This window comes from Watersipora subatra, chromosome 11 (genome assembly GCF_963576615.1).
Source record: "Watersipora subatra chromosome 11, tzWatSuba1.1, whole genome shotgun sequence".
NCBI classification, from domain to species: domain Eukaryota; kingdom Metazoa; phylum Bryozoa; class Gymnolaemata; order Cheilostomatida; family Watersiporidae; genus Watersipora; species Watersipora subatra.
Genome location: NC_088718.1, coordinates 5,752,135 through 5,771,253, shown reverse-complemented (window position 1 = coordinate 5,771,253; position 19,119 = coordinate 5,752,135). Strand labels below are relative to the sequence as shown.

Genomic DNA, 19,119 nt, shown 5'->3' with positions numbered 1-19,119 from the left:
ATGTTAACTAGATACATGTAGCTAGGCAACGCATAAACAATTTGTTAAATATATGTAAGATCTATTTGACAAGCCAATAGAAAGCATATGTACATAAAGCAAAAATATGGCTTGCATATCCTAACTTCCTCCATTTGCGTAGAGTGTGTACCATAGAGTATCCTTTTTCTTGTCCACCGCTTTCACTTGTGTCAAACATAACGCCGAGATATGCCAAGTGATACATAGCAACGCACGTGAACAGGATGTTAACCACAATGCTTCCGATATGGAAACGTTTATACTTATGCGAACACTGATCACACTGTTTGCTTTCAATGCATAAGCTTAGAGCTTTAGCCAATATCTGTCTCAAGGAGTGTTCGATGTAGGAGTAAATACCTACAAAGAAAACATGTATATTAAACATGAAAATTGAAATTTGTACATGCTTGGCAGTGAAAGGGTTAAGTGTGTGTTTAGTAAGCTAAATTCTAAATAAATCTAAAGTTTATATTATAAGTCTGTCTCGAAGGTAAGAACTCCGGTACATACTGCTGCTACTGCACATACATTGTACATTGTAACGTTACATTTTATCGCAGATCATAACCACTAAATACACTAAAGCTACTGTAGGTAACTATAGTTACTAAGGTTAACATACCATTTTGTTACTATTTTTAATATGTACAGCACCAATATAAAATTTTGGTTTTTACCAGGAAATCTTTGCATTAGATAAATACTATAGTTTTCTATACTCATCTATACGACATTTTGGCGATACGATGCCAACTCTGGAACGGATTTAAATCGTATGGCGAGTGCGCACTATACTAGTCACTAGTGTGAACACCTGTCACAGTGTAAGGTGTAAATACCAAATCTGGATATCATAAAGAGAAAAATGTTTGGGTGTCAGATTACCACATTAACAGGACCCTTACAATTTAAGTAGAGATTTGGAAGCAGATAAGGCAATGAAATCGGGCTGGCTTTGTAAGGCGAGACAACTCCGACAGGAAAATGGCAAAAAGGTTTAGTAACAACTAAAACAAGAGCGACTAGACGAATGCTCAACAAAAAAGACAACCAGAAAAGAGGAACATGAATTATGCGTATTACAAACAAACTTGATAAGGGTACATAACTCCTAAGCATTAATCAATGAAAAGTTAGCGCTACTATACCAACATTAAGAAAAGACTTACCGAGGGAAAGGAGGACGGCAGCCAGTTGGAAGTTGAGGCCATGCAGAAGAGAACTGCTGGCGTAGGTAAGCAAAATGGCTGAAAATGCGCCGTACTTGGGCCTTGCGATCCGAAACACGTAGTTCCGCAGCCACTTGTGCATTGGTAGATTCCAGCTCGTCACAACCTCAACCAACGATCGGGGAAGCTGAAAAACATTTACGATAAAGATATGAGGCTGGATTCAGACAAATAAGAAGTTGTCTACACCACCAGGCATGGTTGAACGTGATGTAAAAAGCCGTATAACACTTCGCTAACCAAACGCTGTACTGGTTCTTGCGAGTGGTAGTAATATTGAAAGAAGAAAATACCTCTCTTAGAATGAAAACAAGATATAATAGTAAAACATGAGCAAACAACCTTTGCGAAGAAAGAAGCGAATGACAGCCTAAAATACCATATAAAAATACCCAATATAAAAAAACCCAATAAAAAAATACCCAATATAAAAATACCCAATATAAAAATACCCAATATAAAAATACCAAATATAAAAATACCCAATATAAAAATACCCAATATAAAAATACCCAATGTAAAAATACCCAATGTAAAAATACCCAATATAAAAATACCCAATGTAAAAATACCCAATATAAAAATACCAAATATAAAAATACCCAATGTAAAAATACCCAATGTAAAAATACCCAATAGAAAAATACCCAATGTAAAAATACCCAATATAAAAATACCCAATATAAAAATACCCAATATAAAAATACCCAATATAAAAATACCCAATATAAAAATACCAAATATAAAAATACCCAATATAAAAATACCCAATGTAAAAATACCAAATATAAAAATACCCAATATAAAAATACCCAATGTAAAAATACCAAATATAAAAATACCCAATGTAAAAATACCCAATATAAAAATACCCAATATAAAAATACCCAATATAAAAATACCCAATATAAAAATACCCAATATAAAATTACCCAATATAAAAATACCAAATATAAAAATACCCAATATAAAAATACCCAATATAAAACAAGAATCTTTACAATAATAAAAGCCCCGTATGTCCAAAGCCTTTCTAAGGGCATTACGAAAAAAATGCATCGCTCCACCTAAGGGTGGAGCCCTTATCCACCCTTAGAGGTGAGGCAGGGCTCCACCTAAGGTGCCCTGCTTCACCCTTGTGATGATAAAAATCTTTATTTATTGACTACTAGCTTATTCATATACTTTCCTAGACAATTTAGTTTTTTTACATTGTTTTATAGAAAGCATTTGTTTAAATGTTATATGAAACTACCTGAAGAAATAATAGAAAAATTTTTCAAATTGGAGAAAATTAAACAAAGTTTGATGTGTTTTTATAGAAAAAATAAGCAGGAAAATATAAAAACTGATCAACTTTGTATGTCGAGACTCGACTGTCTTCTTTAAAGTGCAAGACAAGAGAGAATTGAGGCTAGACCAGAGAACTCAATTGTCTTCTATAAAATGCAAGAAAGTGAACTGAGACTAGACCAAGGAACTAATTGTTTTCTATAAAGAGCAAAACAAGAGAGAACTGAGACTAGGCCAAGGAACTCAATTGTCTTCTATAAAGAGCAAGACAAGAGAGAACTGAGACTAGGCAAAGGAACTCAATTGTTTTCTATAAAGTGCAAGACAAGAGAGAACTGAGACTAGGCCAAGGAACTCAATTGTCTTCTATAAAGTGCAAGACAAGAGAGAACTGAGACTAGGCCAAGGAACTCAATTGTTTTCTATAAAAAGCAAGACAAGAGAGAACTGAGACTAGGCCAAGGAACTCAATTGACTTCTATAAAGTGCAAGACAAGAGAGAACTGAGACTAGGCCAAGAAACTCAATTGTTTTCTATAAAGTGCAAGAGAGAACTGAGACTAGGCCAAGGAACTCAATTGACTCCTATAAAGTGCAAGACAAGAGAGAACTGAGACTAGGCCAAGGAACTCAATTGTCTTCTATAAAGTGCAAGACAAGAGAGAACTGAGACTAGGCAAAGGAACTCAATTGTTTTCTATAAAGTGCAAGACAAGAGAGAACTAAGACTAGGCCAAGGAGCTCAATTGTCTTCTATAGAGAGCAAGACACGAGAGAACTGAGGCTAGGCAAAGGAATTGATTTGACACAATTAGTAACTAACTGATCTGTGCTAGTTTCAATATTAGAGAGAACTACAGCGAGATGCGAGGTACATAGTTTAACATAAGCTGAGGCTCTTCAAACACTCAGACTGTTTTATGTTACGCCAGTCACTGTAAATACATTTTAAAGGCTCGTTCACAGTATGTTGCCATATGTCGCCGTTGTCTTATCGCTGATAACTCGTCGATTATGTGCATCATAAACCGAAGGCATCGTTGAGGCAATGCGGAAGCTTCAGGAGACTTTGGAACTGTCGAACTTTTCCGATAGTTTACCGAGCATCCACGACAGCCTGTACAATCTGTTCCACTTGGGTGATGGTGATTTGCCATCGCGAATTGCTCGATTGATATTTTCTTTCATGGCAGTTACTGCAGGACTAGGATTTCGTCGTTTCTGCGACTGTATTGTAAAATGAAAACGCCCCGACGTCGACATATCACTAATGTAAATGTATATGGGTTTGTGACGTGAACGTTGTTATTATAGATGATCCCGAAGTATCGTGCGATTAACACGAATATACTGTGATATAGTGTGAACCCGCTTTTACCGCACTCGTCTTAAGTACCAGTAGCAACCAGGACCACAAATAAATTGCTGTCATTCCATACCTCAATATTGAGTGGCTCACTGACTTGGACATGATTGGACAACTCCCCATCGCCATTATACTCTCCGACACCAGAGAGCAGTAATGTAGCCTCAGCCAGACTGCACACAAAGTAGTGGCTCATCCGGAAAGATTGGGCATCTCGGTATGCTAAATTATAATCAAATATGGTTTATTCACTAAATCTTACGTCGCTAATAAATACGCATGGTTGTAATCCCATGCAGGAAAGTACAATATATTATTACAATACCAGGGATGGTTAATATTTTAACCATATATCTAGATAACCCGAAATAAAACAATAGCAGAAATAAAACGATAGCTTTACTGGCAGGGGATAAAACATGATCATTTATGTTCAACTGCTGCATATGCTAGCAATATGAGAAAATTCTTTTTGGTTCCACCAGAAATGAGTCAAAGGTACAGTGCGCCCTCGGGTTACGATGTCCCTGTTATACGATTTTTTCGTCTTCAATATGAAGGACGATGGTTTTTTATCCCAGCCATACAAATGCTATTTCGCTACATGAATTCAACAAAAAAATTCGATCAAAATTCAAATTTGGCAGTCGGTGTGCTTAATAGGTCGAAATAATAAAGATACCGATATGTTGTTCACTAAAAACATTCTCACAACGCCTAAAAGGGATATGATGACTGATTTCTCTCAGTTGGGCATTCCTTGCGTGAAAAATGTATTTTCCTTTTTACACCCAATAGCAAAGTTGGAGTTGCGATCCCTTGCAAGAGAGGGTCAGACAACTTCCCTTAGCTTGCTAACAAAAAGCTACATTACCCTAGGACACTTATATTTCGCTAGTATTTAGTTTCGTGAGTAGCACACAGAATAAAATTTCGCTGCAACTTAATTTCGCAGCTCTGATGAGTGCAAAAATAGAGTGATGTGAAAATAAATGCAGTGCAAAAAACAGATTACATTCCTCAGGTCCAGTTTGCTAATAAGAAAAAAATTCAATTTGGGACTAGTTCGTATTTGTAAACCACAGGTTGAAATGTGTGGGTGAGATCGGCAATTCAATTTGATCACTTGCTGCCATTTGTTTTTTGGACTATCAATGACGTCTAGGTTCCTCCCGCTGTGACTTTCACACTCGAATCCCAAGAAAAAGAAAATAGATAGGTAGCAACCAACTTCACAACTAAAACTGTATAACCCTTACGCTGCCATAAACGCATTTATGCGTTTTCTAGGGGCCACTGCCATAAACGCATTTTTGGACTTTCTCAGCAATTGTCTGGTAACCTGATTTTATTATTTGTTGACCACATAACCCACGGTCTTTAAGTGTTTTATGAAATTGACTGTGTTGTCCGAAGATTTATCTATAAAATCAGCCTAAAACAACGAAGCAATTTTAAACTTTTGTTTGAGAATTGCTAATCTAAAAACGAACATTTTTTTGCGAGTTCATTAACTACCTCGCGCGAGTCATAAAACAGGTAATTAGTTGTTGATGACATAATTGCCAATTTAGATTTTCGTGATTATACAGATAATTAAAGTAGAACTTGAAAAAATACTGTATACATATCATGAAGCAATATCGGCAATTTCGGTAAAATGGCTGGCACTAGGCCGGTAGCTAATTTGTACATGGTTGGCAGTGGAAGAGATAATGTGGTTAGACCTGATGAGGGTTGATATTGTTTTTGGTTGGTAATAAAATTCATCACTACAATAATTATTCTGCAATTTTATGACTTCACCTACCAGACTTTCATCCTCATCAGTTACAAATTCGGTGACTAAACTGATATAATCTTAATTTGCTTTGCCATGCTGCTCAGTCGGTGTATTAGCTATAATGAGTTTACCAGAAGTTTCCCATTGATCCCAACCACGTCGAAAATTGCCTGCATTTCTAATATGACGATTTTATTGTGGATATCAATGAACAAAGCTATTTAACTTCGCGTTTTCGCTCGTTCGTTATGGTAGTTTAGTTTCGCTCATTAAATTTTCGCAAGAGGATGACACCGCGAAAACGCGAAAGTTAAATGCCGCGAATACATAAGTGTCCTAGGGTATTACATATTAATGCCGAATTAGGTTAAAAGAGGTTTTAATGAGGTCAGCTAAAAGTTATAGTGAAAACGAAGCCGGAAACCAATTAGTGATAAAATTTTGGTAATAATAAAGTTGAAATTCAGTAAAATAGTTTAAAATACATACTAAAACTTAGCTTTAATGTAAGTGTGTGTTTAGTAAGCCAAATTCTAAGGTAATCTAAAGTTTACAGTATATTATAAGTCTGTCTCGAAGGTCAGAACTCCGGTACATACTGCTGCTACTGCACATATGTTGTACATTGTAATGTTACATTTTATTGCAGATCATAACCACTAAATACACTAAAGCTACTGTAGATAACTATAATTACTAAGGATAACATACCATTTTGTTATTTATTTTCAATATGTACAGCACCAATATAAAATTTTGGTTTTTACCAGGAAATCTTTGCATTATATAATTACTACAGTTTCCTGATAATGTTACATTTTTGCGATACGATGCCAACCCTGGAACGGATTAAAATCGTATGGCGAGTGACTAGTAACTATATATACATACGTATACACTAGTGACTAGTGTGAACATCTGTGTAAGGTGTAAGTAACACGAATGGATAAGTTAGACCAGGTGACTAGAACTCACCATCAGGCCACCTTCCCCAAGTAGCAGGCTGTATGAGAAAACTACTGAGGCAAGAAGACCATGTCAGGTATATCACTGCCAGGCTGAAGGACTTGATGATATAACATAACCACCTCCAATCAAACCATTGTCTTTTATAGCTGACACCTGCAAATGTATGTATATCAAAGCCACGTGAGACAAATCTTACATTATATATATACTGGTATATATACATGTATATATATATTTATATTATATATATATATATATATATATATATATATATATATATATATATATATATATATATATATATATATATATATATATATATAGGTACTAAAAGCAAGTGCAAAAGCATATAAAAAGAGAACTCTATACTAGAAATCTAGAAGATAAGTGGAGTATAGAATAAAGTTAAACCGCACCTGAGGAGTGCATCGCATGAAACAGATTTGGAGCACTTTTACTGATAATTCACTCTTAATATTTTCATTATATATCTGCTTATTTTATATTGCGTACAGTGATTGGTTTTAGAGTTATCAGCCAAAGCTCAATCGATAATCAGTAGAAGCCTTCAGCGACTGATATTAAAAAAGCACACATTTGACTCAGTAAAAAACATATATGTATGTATATATATATATATTATATCTCTATAGTAAGACTTTTGTGAATAAACATAACCGATATATATTTGTAGACAGCGCCAGCGCAAATATCAGACAGCCCAGCTAGAGCTCAGCCAAATAAAACACCTTTTACTCGAACATTGTATGTAGAGCAGACTAAAGAAAGCTTCTTGTAAAGAGGTCTTTCAGGGGTTACGTTAATAAAAACACCAGCCTGCAAACCCCTTAATCAAATAAAATTAAGCTCAAGCGCAAACTACAGACACTTGCTGCAGCTCTATAAGCAGTGCTTCTGCTTGCATTTTTAACAAAACCAGGTTTTGGGCTGTATTTTCTCAAAATTTTGCGCTTTTGGTGGGTCCTTGCAATTTTTACAAAAACACAAAGGTAGAACCAGCACCAAAAACCTTATAACTGAATTACCTTCAATAATAATTACCAGAAATAATTCCATTCTTAAAGGTTGACTTGCAACAAAATTCACATTACAGTCATTTGGTATTAAAAGGTTCACCATGTTTTACTCTGCTGTGTTGTAGCTGCCAAATATGTGGAAATGTGATTACAAGCTCTTAAAAGCTCAAAAACGAACAGTTAAATAAAACGGCTATAGGTTGGAATCCCTTATTTTGACAACGTACTCCACTTGACGTGGTTATTGTTTTGACACGTGAAATGAAAGATCAATAAAAAGCTCGATATAAAAGGTCTCATAGCACTAGTTTATGACAAACGATTCAGGTTCTACCGGAAAGCCCTTATCAAATATAAGTGCGCGCTACTTTACAGTTTCGTTTCAGCTTGGTCTAATAGTCTAGTCATAATCTGATCATGTGACCCATATTTTCCGCCAAATGGCGCAAACAATTTTCACAGCATTTTTTGACCATCACAGGTGACCAACAGGCTCCTCATGTTTATCAGAGGATGATATGAATTTTCTCGAGCTAAGATTAAAAAATTAAGCTGATTTTTAGGCTAGGTTTTGGATATCAGAGCTCAAAGTGACAGCATTACAATGATAATGAAATGAACGAGTAAGGACAATCGACTGGTATTGTTGAATGCGTGAAGTTTATTTGTGAAAAGATTTCGGCGAATGAGGTTGCATGAAAGTGTAAACAGAAGCACATCGTGTTCAACTACGTCACATTGGAGCCGTTTTGGGGGAGGGATCCCACCCTACGGCCACTTTCGTGATGGCTGCAATTAACTGTTCGTTAATCACAGAGTAAACGTCACAATGCAATATAATGAGTTCAGGTAGCAAATCAATAATTGTCATAAATTGTTGTTGTTAAGAGAAGACAGCTCCCAAAATATACTGTATTGCTCGTCATAGCCAATGAGTGAGAAGCCCATCACTACTGAGAAGATGTCAGAATAATAAACAGAGGTTTGTAAGGCTATTCTTGTCAGACAAGAACATGACTACATGGCCTTACCATTAACATAATACTGATAGGATATCCAGGGTCCAAATATAACACTGCCTGGATGGAGGAGATAACTTATCATCTCTAATAGAGGCGCACTCTTTACACTCTCATTAGCAAGGTCAAACCCAAGGGAGATAACTGCAACATACATAATGCATGTTGTGAAATAGAAAGGAATGTGTTTAGCTTGTTTACAATTTAGTTCAAAGAACCAGGTGGAGATAACTACTACAAACTGGTTATAACATCCCAAATGGCAGCAGAACAGCATCTTAAACAGCAGCAACTAATTAAGTCTCATGATAATCAGCAAAAAAAATACGGGTTTGCAAAAAATAGCTGTTTTTCATACCTTTCATTGAGAGGACCATCTGCGCTCCACGCACATTGTGCCAGTTCTCAGCGGGTATTATAAATTCACAGGCTATAACGAATATCAGGGTGAGACTAGACAGGAGAGCTCCCACCCGATTTCGCAGTCTTTTGTATTGCAGTAAGACACAGGCTAGGAGACCATAGGGTACTGCAAGAGAGAAGAGATTGAAATAGAGAAGAAAGAGAAGACGCAAAAGTTGAACAGCTATACTCATGGAAATGCATCGCCATACCGAAAATGGCTAGCGATACTTCAGCGTGTAAACAAAACAACCTTCTGAAGAGATAGTATTATAAAGTCAAAGCTCTATTTACAATCAATTCAACAAGTTTTGAGAAACTCAAGCAAACGTATGGCTCATAATTTATTTCCAGCATACGAGTTTCACTGTTCTCGAAAAATTGCAGTTTCGTAAAATGAAATCAAGAGGTCGACGAAAATGAAAATTATATCTTTATTGCAACGTTCACCATCAAACGTATTTATTAATTTAATATCCCATCACTAGGACTATGCTGTTGATCAAGGTAAGTCTATGAGCCAATCATAGACTGACCACCTTAATTTATCTAGAAAGCTTTAAGCACTAGTTATAGAATTTCCCTGACACACTATGTTTCCATGACTCGGTTAATCCGCGCAATTGCTTCAACCGCAAAATGGAGACAGCGAAAATCCGCGAGTCAAGTTTTGGTACCCGCAAATTTTTACCGAACGTTTCATGTTTGCGGAAGATGGAAACAGCTCTTGCAAATGATGCGCAATAAAATAATGAGCGAGCTATTCCATTTTGAACATTTTCTAGACTTCAGTCATTCCTATTTCAATTTGACGAGACAGGAATGCGCCGCTATAACCTCCAGTGTAGAATTCCTTATCTTTTTTAACAAAGCACCCGCGTTAATCCGCTACATACGAATGTTCATTGAAGCACTTATTGCATGGTAACTCAAAGAGAGCACAACTCCAAATCTGCAGAATTCGCACATTGATAACATGGTAACAGACAGAATATAGAAAGAGAGAGTACATTTAATAGTTCTCCAACCTAGAATGAGAGAGTTCCAGGTGAAGAACCAATACAGAGCATAAACTCCGAGAGCAGCTGACAGCGAGTGTTTCACGTAGCGATTCTGACACCTTGCGACGATAGAACAGAGTAGGCATATTACTAGCAGAGGTACGACATTCTCCATAGCGCTTGTCAGATTGGGAATAATACAGTTGTTATACAATGCCTCAATGGTCTGCTCCCCACCAATCATAGCACGCGCTTCATCGGCATAAGCAATGCCTTCTTCGCCATACAAAGCTGAAAAATAAAACGAGAGGTCATGATGAAAATCAACAAATAAAATAAGGATATAACAATTATTGTAAAGAGTGCATCTACAGCAGTTTTAAATAAGTCATTACTATAATTATATGTATAATCATGGTGTAATATAATGTTAAAATATTATTACTCTCTTGTGACGGAGGTAAACTTTGTATAATTATTATTCTTAAACACGTGTGAGCGACATAGGCAGCTGTCACTGAACATCTGTTACACTAAATTGAATATCAGTTGCTCATCAATCTCCTTGTATTATTTTCCATTATATTTCATTCATAATTATATACCATTGATCAATCATTGATCAGCTATTGCTTAGACGAAAATAAATTAACCAAGCAGTTAATAATCAATATCGAACCGAATGTTGGTAATTATCAATTATAAAAATGACCTTGACCTACACCTAAATTGTTCCATTAGTTCAGGTTCCTCCTCAAGTATTTCGATCAACTTTGACATATCGATCTCTCCTGTGTCGTCATAAATGTCATCTGGCCATGGGTAGTTGTCGATGAGATCCATATCAGGGCCATAATCATAGTCAAAGTCATCCATCATGCACCCCGAATGCCTATGTCCAGATTACTTCTGGGTGTCCATTTGATGGTCAACGCTGCAACGTACAGTATATTAAAAAATAAAATAACTTATATAATATCAGAAGCAAATGTTGCTACCTTAATCTACCTTAATATTATAATATGATATAATTATAAACACTATGCTGCTGTTTTTCATTCAGCTAAACACTGAAGTACCATCGTCACGAAAGACATGCAGCAAATATATTTCTAAAATTAGAAGTTATTGCGCATAGCCATATCGTCTTGTCAAACAATGAAGCTAAAACAGATATAACATACTAGCAGTAAGTCAATTGATGCTATGAATTTCTTCCATTTTCAATCTTCCACAAGTGAGTGTTCAAGGGGCTGGTACACAGGAACCACCCAGTTTTAAAAATAAATATTTTAGCAAACTATCAGTAGGCACAGAGCTTAGGCTTGTGAAGTTTGGCTGAAATAGGCCAAAAAAGTGAAAACGCATAGTATTTATACAGACTAACAGACAGACAAAGCACAGACTAACACACGTACACAAGCAATGACAAAGTGGGATTGGTTAATGTAAAATGTATGATTAAAGTTATGTCATTTAAAGGTAAAAATAAGTACAAATTAATTTAGTGGATATTTTTTTTATCTTTGGGCCTTACAGTGAGTAACATAAATTGCTGCCTTTTTCTCCCCTACATGCTATCAACCAATCAAATTTATGCTTATTTGTTAAAGTTTAGACAAACTCAGCCAAAAATGTGGAAACACATAGCAGACTAACAGACAGACACAATGACATTGTAGGATTTATTGACATAGATTTAAGCTATTACAAATGTAGCCTTAGAAGTAAAACTGAATGAAATCTGTGGAAACGATATGCCTGTCTGTCTGCGAGCTTTATTGCCAGACCAGGGACCTGTTTATCTCATTGTAAGATAATACAGCCACTATAGTAACAATAAGGTACAGACGGAACAAGTACCCTTAAGAGACCAATAAACTGGAAAACAGATGCTCAGTTTAGAAATATTCAGTGAACTGTGAGTGACACTTCCTAGTTTGTAGGGGGTTACTACAGTCTGAGTATATTGGCATTGACGGTAGGAAAATGAGGGAAAATTGTTAAGCCAGAAATAAGTGCAGTCAACAATGATGGTAACTATTGAGTGTGCTAAGATGCCCAATCACCAGTTTTAACAGGATGTACAACGATGTTAATAGGAGATTGTCTGCTTTATAGCCCATAATCAGTCATGGTATAGTGAAATATTTTGGAGGTAACAGATGGTCGGAGGTCACAAATATCTGGAGGTCACAAATATCTGGAAGTCCCAAATATTTGGAGGTCACAGATATCTGGAGGTCACAGATATCTGGAGGTCACAGATATCTGGAGGGCACAAATATCTGGAGGTCACAAATATCTGGAGATCACAAATATCTGGAGGTCACAGATATCTGGAAGTCACAAATATCTGGAGGTCACAGATATCTGGAGGTCACAGATATCTGGAAGTCACAAATATCTGGAGGTCACAGATATCTGGAGATCACAGATATCTGGAGGTCACAAATATCTGGAGGCCACAGATATCTAGAGGTCACAGAAATTTGGAGGTCACAGATATCTGGAGGTCAGATACCTGGAGGTCACAGATGTCTGGAGGTCACAAATGTCTGGAGGTCACAGATGTCTTTACTACAAACCTGTGTTTAATTAAGTTATAGTATTAAACATCTATAAAAACTGGCATAGCTGAATCTATATACAGTGGTACCCTGTCATATGACATTAATTCGTTCAGGTGTTGGCATCACAAAACGAAGAAGTTGTATAGAGAGGTATAGAACCCCATAGTAATTAGCTAATGCAAACACCACCTGATAATTGAAACATCATAATTTTATATACGCACTGTACATATTAAAAATTATTAACAAAATAGTATATTAACCTTAATTATAGTTACCATATTTACAGTAACTTTAGTGTATTTAGTTGTTATGATCTGCTTATGATTATGATCCTCACTTCTTTCTTTAACGTCGCTATCAATCTTAGGACCAATGGATAACGAATTAAAGTCGCATATGTAGTTGTTTAGTTATATACGTATAATGAATTAAAGTTTATAGAAAATATTATATTAATCGCTAAAATGCGCAATAAATTTTCACTTTCACTTACTTTTCTTCAATTTTTGTTTCAACCGTGCAATGCTAAGAGTTTACAAAACACGAACAATGCAAAACTGAAAGAGAGCAAGCATCGTGCCTCTTTCAGGCATTGTGGTAGAAATTTCGGCGATAGCATATTAGTATTGTCAGTATTTCGACATATTCAGCGCACCGACCACCAATTTGGATTTCATGAAACATTTTGTTGATGCCGTATGGCAAAATAATGCCACAATGAGGGGATGCAAAAACATTGTATTTCATAACAAAACTTATAACTAAATCTTATAATTTAATCGAATAATTATTCTTACCATTAAATATTGTTATAATCTTATAAGAATCGTTAGAAAAAATACCGTCATTTCCTTTACTTTCACTGCTTTGGACATCAGTTGTAATACCAAAGTACTAATAAGTGTTCAAAATGTCAGTTACTTTGAAATCGGCAAAAAAGAAACGATAACTTTTCAGTACTTCTACGTTAATTACAGAAACCTTCTGCAATTGGACAATGCTATAGACTGGTGAAATGTGCACGGTTTTTTTGTGAAGTGCGCACGACTTAATAGTTCTATTCTCTGTCACTCGGTGTTTCCCTTGCCGGTCTTAATTTTGATAAAAATAAGGCTTGACAAGTTTTAATAACGATTTTAGGCCGAATTAATCTGTCTATTTATGTATAATCCGATTATATGGGTAAGGGTTGGGAAATTTTCTACAAATAATAAAGACTTGGTAACATATTTAAATAGGTTTATATGTGTTTTGTATCGTTATTATACTTAAACGACTCCATTGAAAAATGGTTAAATTTATTGATGAGATTTTGGTACAAGGGTTTACGCCGGCCGTTGATGAATAATTTTCGTGAGTTGTGTGCACATATGCATTTATCATAAATTTCCCAAACAATCGCTTCACTCGTGTTTGGTCGTGGGAATATAAAGATAATATACATATAAATATATGTTGTATATATAAATACTGCATATGCAGCATATACGTTATATATATGCTGTGTATATTTGCATGCAAATGGTAATACGTACATTAATAAGTATTCCCATTTGTATTTAGAAATACACTGGCAACAATAAACACGAGTTGCAAAAAGCGAGCTATTGCAAACAGCGAAAATCTTGAGATGAGTACTCAAACTCCTAGGTCTCTGATAGGAGACCAAAGTATGTATTGCCACTCACTTAGATTAATGGGAGTGACAGGGTTTTATGTACATATAGTTACATAATTATATGTATATTATACATATAATTATGTAATTACATGAATATATGTAATTATAACATTACATAATTATTTGTATAGATATTGTGTATACAGTGGAACCTCGGTTCTCGAACGCTTCGGTTCTTGACCAATTCAGTTTTTGACCAAAAAATTTAGGTTTGTTCGTCTCGGATCTTGAACATAAATTCGGTTCTCAACAAACTGGAGCATGCACATTAGAATTAAATGTCTGGAACAGCTCCGGAAACAGCATGGAAACATTCGTTAACAAAGGGAGAAGCAAGTTACGCTTCCTAAATTCTTTACAAAAAGGAAGGAACCATCTGGGACAACATCTCTCTACCAAAGAGATTTGCTAGGGAGACAACTCCTCCAGTCGAATTATCCTAAATTGTTTTGGAGGAGGATTCTCCTTCAAAGATGTGAAGTAAACAAGCCATTGCTGTTTATATTTTTCTTTTCACACGACTTTTGATGCAAATGATCTGTAGTATTTTTCACTATTTCATTACTAATTTCTGCAATTTTTGGTATTGTATCTTTTAAGAGCAAAGCATACAAAATGTTTATTTTTTGTTTACTGTTTTCATCATCATAGATAGAAAAGATTTTATTAAAAATAAACACGGTCTATATCTACCCGTTTTTATTTATAGTATGTAGTATACAGTACAGTTTATGGTGTAAAATGTTAAAAAAATACTTTACCGATATTGTTATCTCGGCTTGGAATGGATTAAAATTTACACACATTAATTCTAATGGGAATAATTGTTTCGGATCTCGAACAATTCGGTTTTCGAAGATATTCATTACATCGGTTAAAATCCACATAACAGGTTGCATGCCGCTTAACGATTGTTAGCTGGCCTCACTAGGCGAATACCTGGCATTGCACAAGAACAGCTTATAAACAGTTGCAGGTAATGTAAAGGTAATGTAGTAGGCGATGTAATGTTTATAAGCTGTTGGTATTACTCATGCGACACAGGGCATTCAGCAAGTAATTATATATATTATATGCTGCATAGAATTATATAGAATTGTGAATACTTATGTAAGTATTCACAATTGATTTTGAATTAATTGTAATGAAATTTAAACCATGACTTATTTGTAATTGTCAGAAAGCTAGTAAACTGAGATCTCTAATAATATACAGTAAGATAAGATCATTGGTGAATGTATACTTTACGTAGCCAATTAGAGGCAACACATCATCTAGAACTAGAACTATCAATTTGTACCATGATATGAACCACAATCTATACTTGAATGAATTAACATCCAATGTAAACAGACATTTAGCCACCATCATTTCTACCATACTGTAACATAGCCGTGCCACTAGTGAGTTGAAGGTGTACAGGAAACTGAAGTCAGAAATAAGAACAGCTAAAACAGTTCTCAAGTTCTCATTAGGTCACAGTAGGTCAGACACTTTCAACCTTTGGGCTCATCTTTACACTATTAACAAACACACGAACATTGGGTAGTCATCAGTCAGAGGTTAAAGGTCAAGTTAAACAATCACATCACCCGTTGTAACAAAGTGCAAAAGTAAAGCTCCTGTCTAGGGTCAGACAAATGCGAGTTTCTAGACGCTCTCAGATTGGGATGAAAATTCAATGACATAGCTATTCATTGCACGTTACAAAATATATCCCACTAAAAAACAGAACGTAGAAAATTGATTTAATGAAACTTTTAATAGTAATTATGAGTTTTTAATATATAACTCATATATATATATATATATATATATATATATATATATATATATATATATATATATATATATATATATAGGTTGCCGATTATGCTTCAATTCTAATCCCTACTCAACTGTCTGTGTAAATTGCCTCCACCTTACAAACAACAACAATAGGTGGACAGCCAGTCACAAAATGGCCAATTAATAATCAAGCCTAACCTCTGCTCCATGCGACCAGTTGCCCGACCAGTTACCCGACACAATAAACATGAATGCAAAGCTATAATTGATCAGACATACATGTACATGCATGTCTAACAAGCAGCACTGACAGTGATGAATATCAAGTCAAATTGTAGACTTAAAAACTATTGCAACAATCTATATATAAATCTCAGAGTTTGTCACTTGTCTGTTATTCGTGTGTCCAATTACAGCAAATTTAATCTAGCAATGTAAAATTGGGGCATCGCAGTGAATTCAAACTCCAAACCACCCGGTTTGCAGACAGTCATTCTAGCCACTACACTAAGCCGCCTTTATCATTCTTACACATTCTATCCATCCTTATCTAAAATACATTGGTTCGGCATATCAGAGTTGTATTAGCATTTTTATTTCTAGCCACGATTGCAGGTTACAAGCTAAGCAGGTACAATTTACTATTAATTAACATTACCTTTTGCGTTTGTTTTCTTTTAAAATCCATAAAAAGGGAAAAAGATAATGAATATAAATTCATCACCTTTTTTGTTTTGATTTGTTATTTTCAATTTCTTAAAATATTCTAACATTTTATTACATGCTTTTAATTTCCGGTTTTACTAGCAACAATTCCTAAGGTAATTCTCTAAAAACTGTAAAAACTAAAAACTTTTTACATGAACAGTTGTATGTTGCGTTATTTCAAATAGGAATTGTCTCCACATTCTTGCTCTGTTCAGTCAGACAAGGTACTAGTGTACTTCCGTGGTGTGTTTAATTCCGATATCTCATTTTTACGCTTGTACTAATACAGTTGTATTCAAAATTTTGACGGATAGAATTTCCTGTAACAGTAAGATTTTTATACACACACTTCTATGTACTCATTGTTATTATTAATTCAGCATATTCATGATTTTTATTTGTTTTCTCAGATCGTATTAATTGTATAACGCTTTACTTGCGTACTATCTCATGCTTAAACACCTTTACAGTTTTTTTGTTTCTAAACTTATTTGAACTACACAAAACACTTTTCTCACGATATGAAGTTTAAAAATTAGAATGGTAATGTTATTATGTTGAATAAAGGTAAATTTTCTGTGCAAAGACTTTTTGTATTACCCAGCGTTCAGGTAATATTACATATTATTTGTGTATGGACAGCGACACACAATGGACATCAATTCATAACAATATGTTTCCAAAAAAAATAGTGTGATAGCAATTAGCCCATAGCTATTTTTGTAACAAAGTTCAATAAATATCCGGGAATCTTAAACAAGGTTTAAAATAATCCTCAGCCAGAAGAAAACACCCACTTGATAGGCTTGGTTCTTGTAGTGAGCTAAGTAGATAGGCAGCTACAGAATTACAATCTGTTCAAAGGCATGATTGGAGGTTGAAAAAATACTGCATTCTGTAGGATTCGAAATCATGACCTTCATTCAGCTTCACGGACTGACACTCTAGCACCCGCTCCAAACCAGCTTCTGATTCATCAGAATTATCGTGGAGGTAGTTATTTTAAAATTTGTAGATGCTCCTATAGGAAGTTCAATCACATAGAACTCGTAGTTTTAAACCTGATATGTACCTTGGTAAAACTTTACATTAGCAACCAACATGGCACAGATATTGACATGTGGAGCTCAGCATCCATTTACTATCAAAAACTTTAAAAAACTTTACTATCAAATAAACTTTAAACATAAGGTTCATCCTAGATAGGCTATAATGCTAATCTGTACAATTTCAAACATTTTTAGAGTGGCTTCAATGAAACTTGCATCTTACCTGGGACAGCAGTGCAGCTTCTTTATTTCTCTGACTATGTTAAGTAACTAATAAGTAAGAAACAACTAGAACTAGTGAGCATGTTGCGTAAAAGAGAAAGTTTTAAGCATGATGCCTATAGAGTTATCATACTGACAAACGTTCTCAATACCAATTCCAGCAAGCAAGCGATCAACTCTCATTTTACATAGAAAGCCTTCTAATATTATTTGCATGTACATTTTAGCCATGGGAGCTATCAATAGCCTTAACATATCAGCTATAAATGATGACTCAAGCTTTGTTCTGAAACAGAAGAAAGGTTGTTTCAATAATTAGGTTTAACTATATATTTGACCATGTATATTTATTTATACATTGAAAGTACTCAAAATCTAAACGTAGTAAGTACAGCTACATCTTTCTTATCGCTTATTACAGCCACACTTCATCTACTATGAAAGCTAAAAAGTATTTCATCATTTTACAACAAAAAAGAATGTAAAAAAACGCCTAAAATTTGAAACCTAGTGTTTTGGAACAGTATTACTTACATAATTTCAAATTGTGCAAACCTTCTAGAACGTCAGCATAGAAGAAGTATAATGCAATCAGTCAAGAGTATATTTTAAAAGGTAGGAGCAGTTGCACACCTTACTAACCGCCGATTATCGAAATAAGTCAATTTAACTCTTCAAATCTATAAAATTACATTACCTCACTATAGACAGATCTTTAAAACGTATTCAGTTTAGGGTGCCTTTGCACAATCAGAATTCCGTAACAATGCATATATCTATGTAGAAACCCAAATGTGACGTGGGTGCAGTTTTAAATTGTCCATGCTTGAATCATGATAACAGTTTGACTCGCTAGAAAGTTGTAACTCGTGTTTCGAGAGGCTTTTCAAAAGTTAATCGATGTAGTAACATTTTCAAAATATTTGGCGCAGCAACTAAACTTTATGACCTTCACTTTACTTCGCTCTATTT

General features: G+C 34.9%; 1 protein-coding gene across 3 annotated transcripts; it reads right to left on the bottom strand.

Moving 5' to 3' along the window:
- Window positions 1-44: 44 nt before the first annotated feature.
- Window positions 45-18,983, bottom strand: LOC137408719 (protein-serine O-palmitoleoyltransferase porcupine-like). Of its 3 annotated transcripts, none has more exons than XM_068095297.1 (9): window positions 18,845-18,983; window positions 10,846-11,057; window positions 10,151-10,414; window positions 9,079-9,249; window positions 8,733-8,864; window positions 6,671-6,817; window positions 3,986-4,134; window positions 1,194-1,380; window positions 45-381 (listed from the first exon to the last, which is right to left on the bottom strand). In XM_068095297.1, exons 2-9 carry the CDS (start codon window positions 11,000-11,002, stop codon window positions 62-64), a joined length of 1,527 nt encoding a protein of 508 aa, XP_067951398.1. In that variant the 5' UTR covers window positions 11,003-11,057; window positions 18,845-18,983; the 3' UTR covers window positions 45-61. The 3 variants fall into 3 exon arrangements, with proteins under 3 accessions (XP_067951398.1, XP_067951399.1, XP_067951400.1); XM_068095298.1 differs by having other exon boundaries at window positions 18,850-18,964; XM_068095299.1 differs by lacking the exon at window positions 18,845-18,983 and having other exon boundaries at window positions 10,848-10,938.
- Window positions 18,984-19,119: the final 136 nt, after the last annotated feature.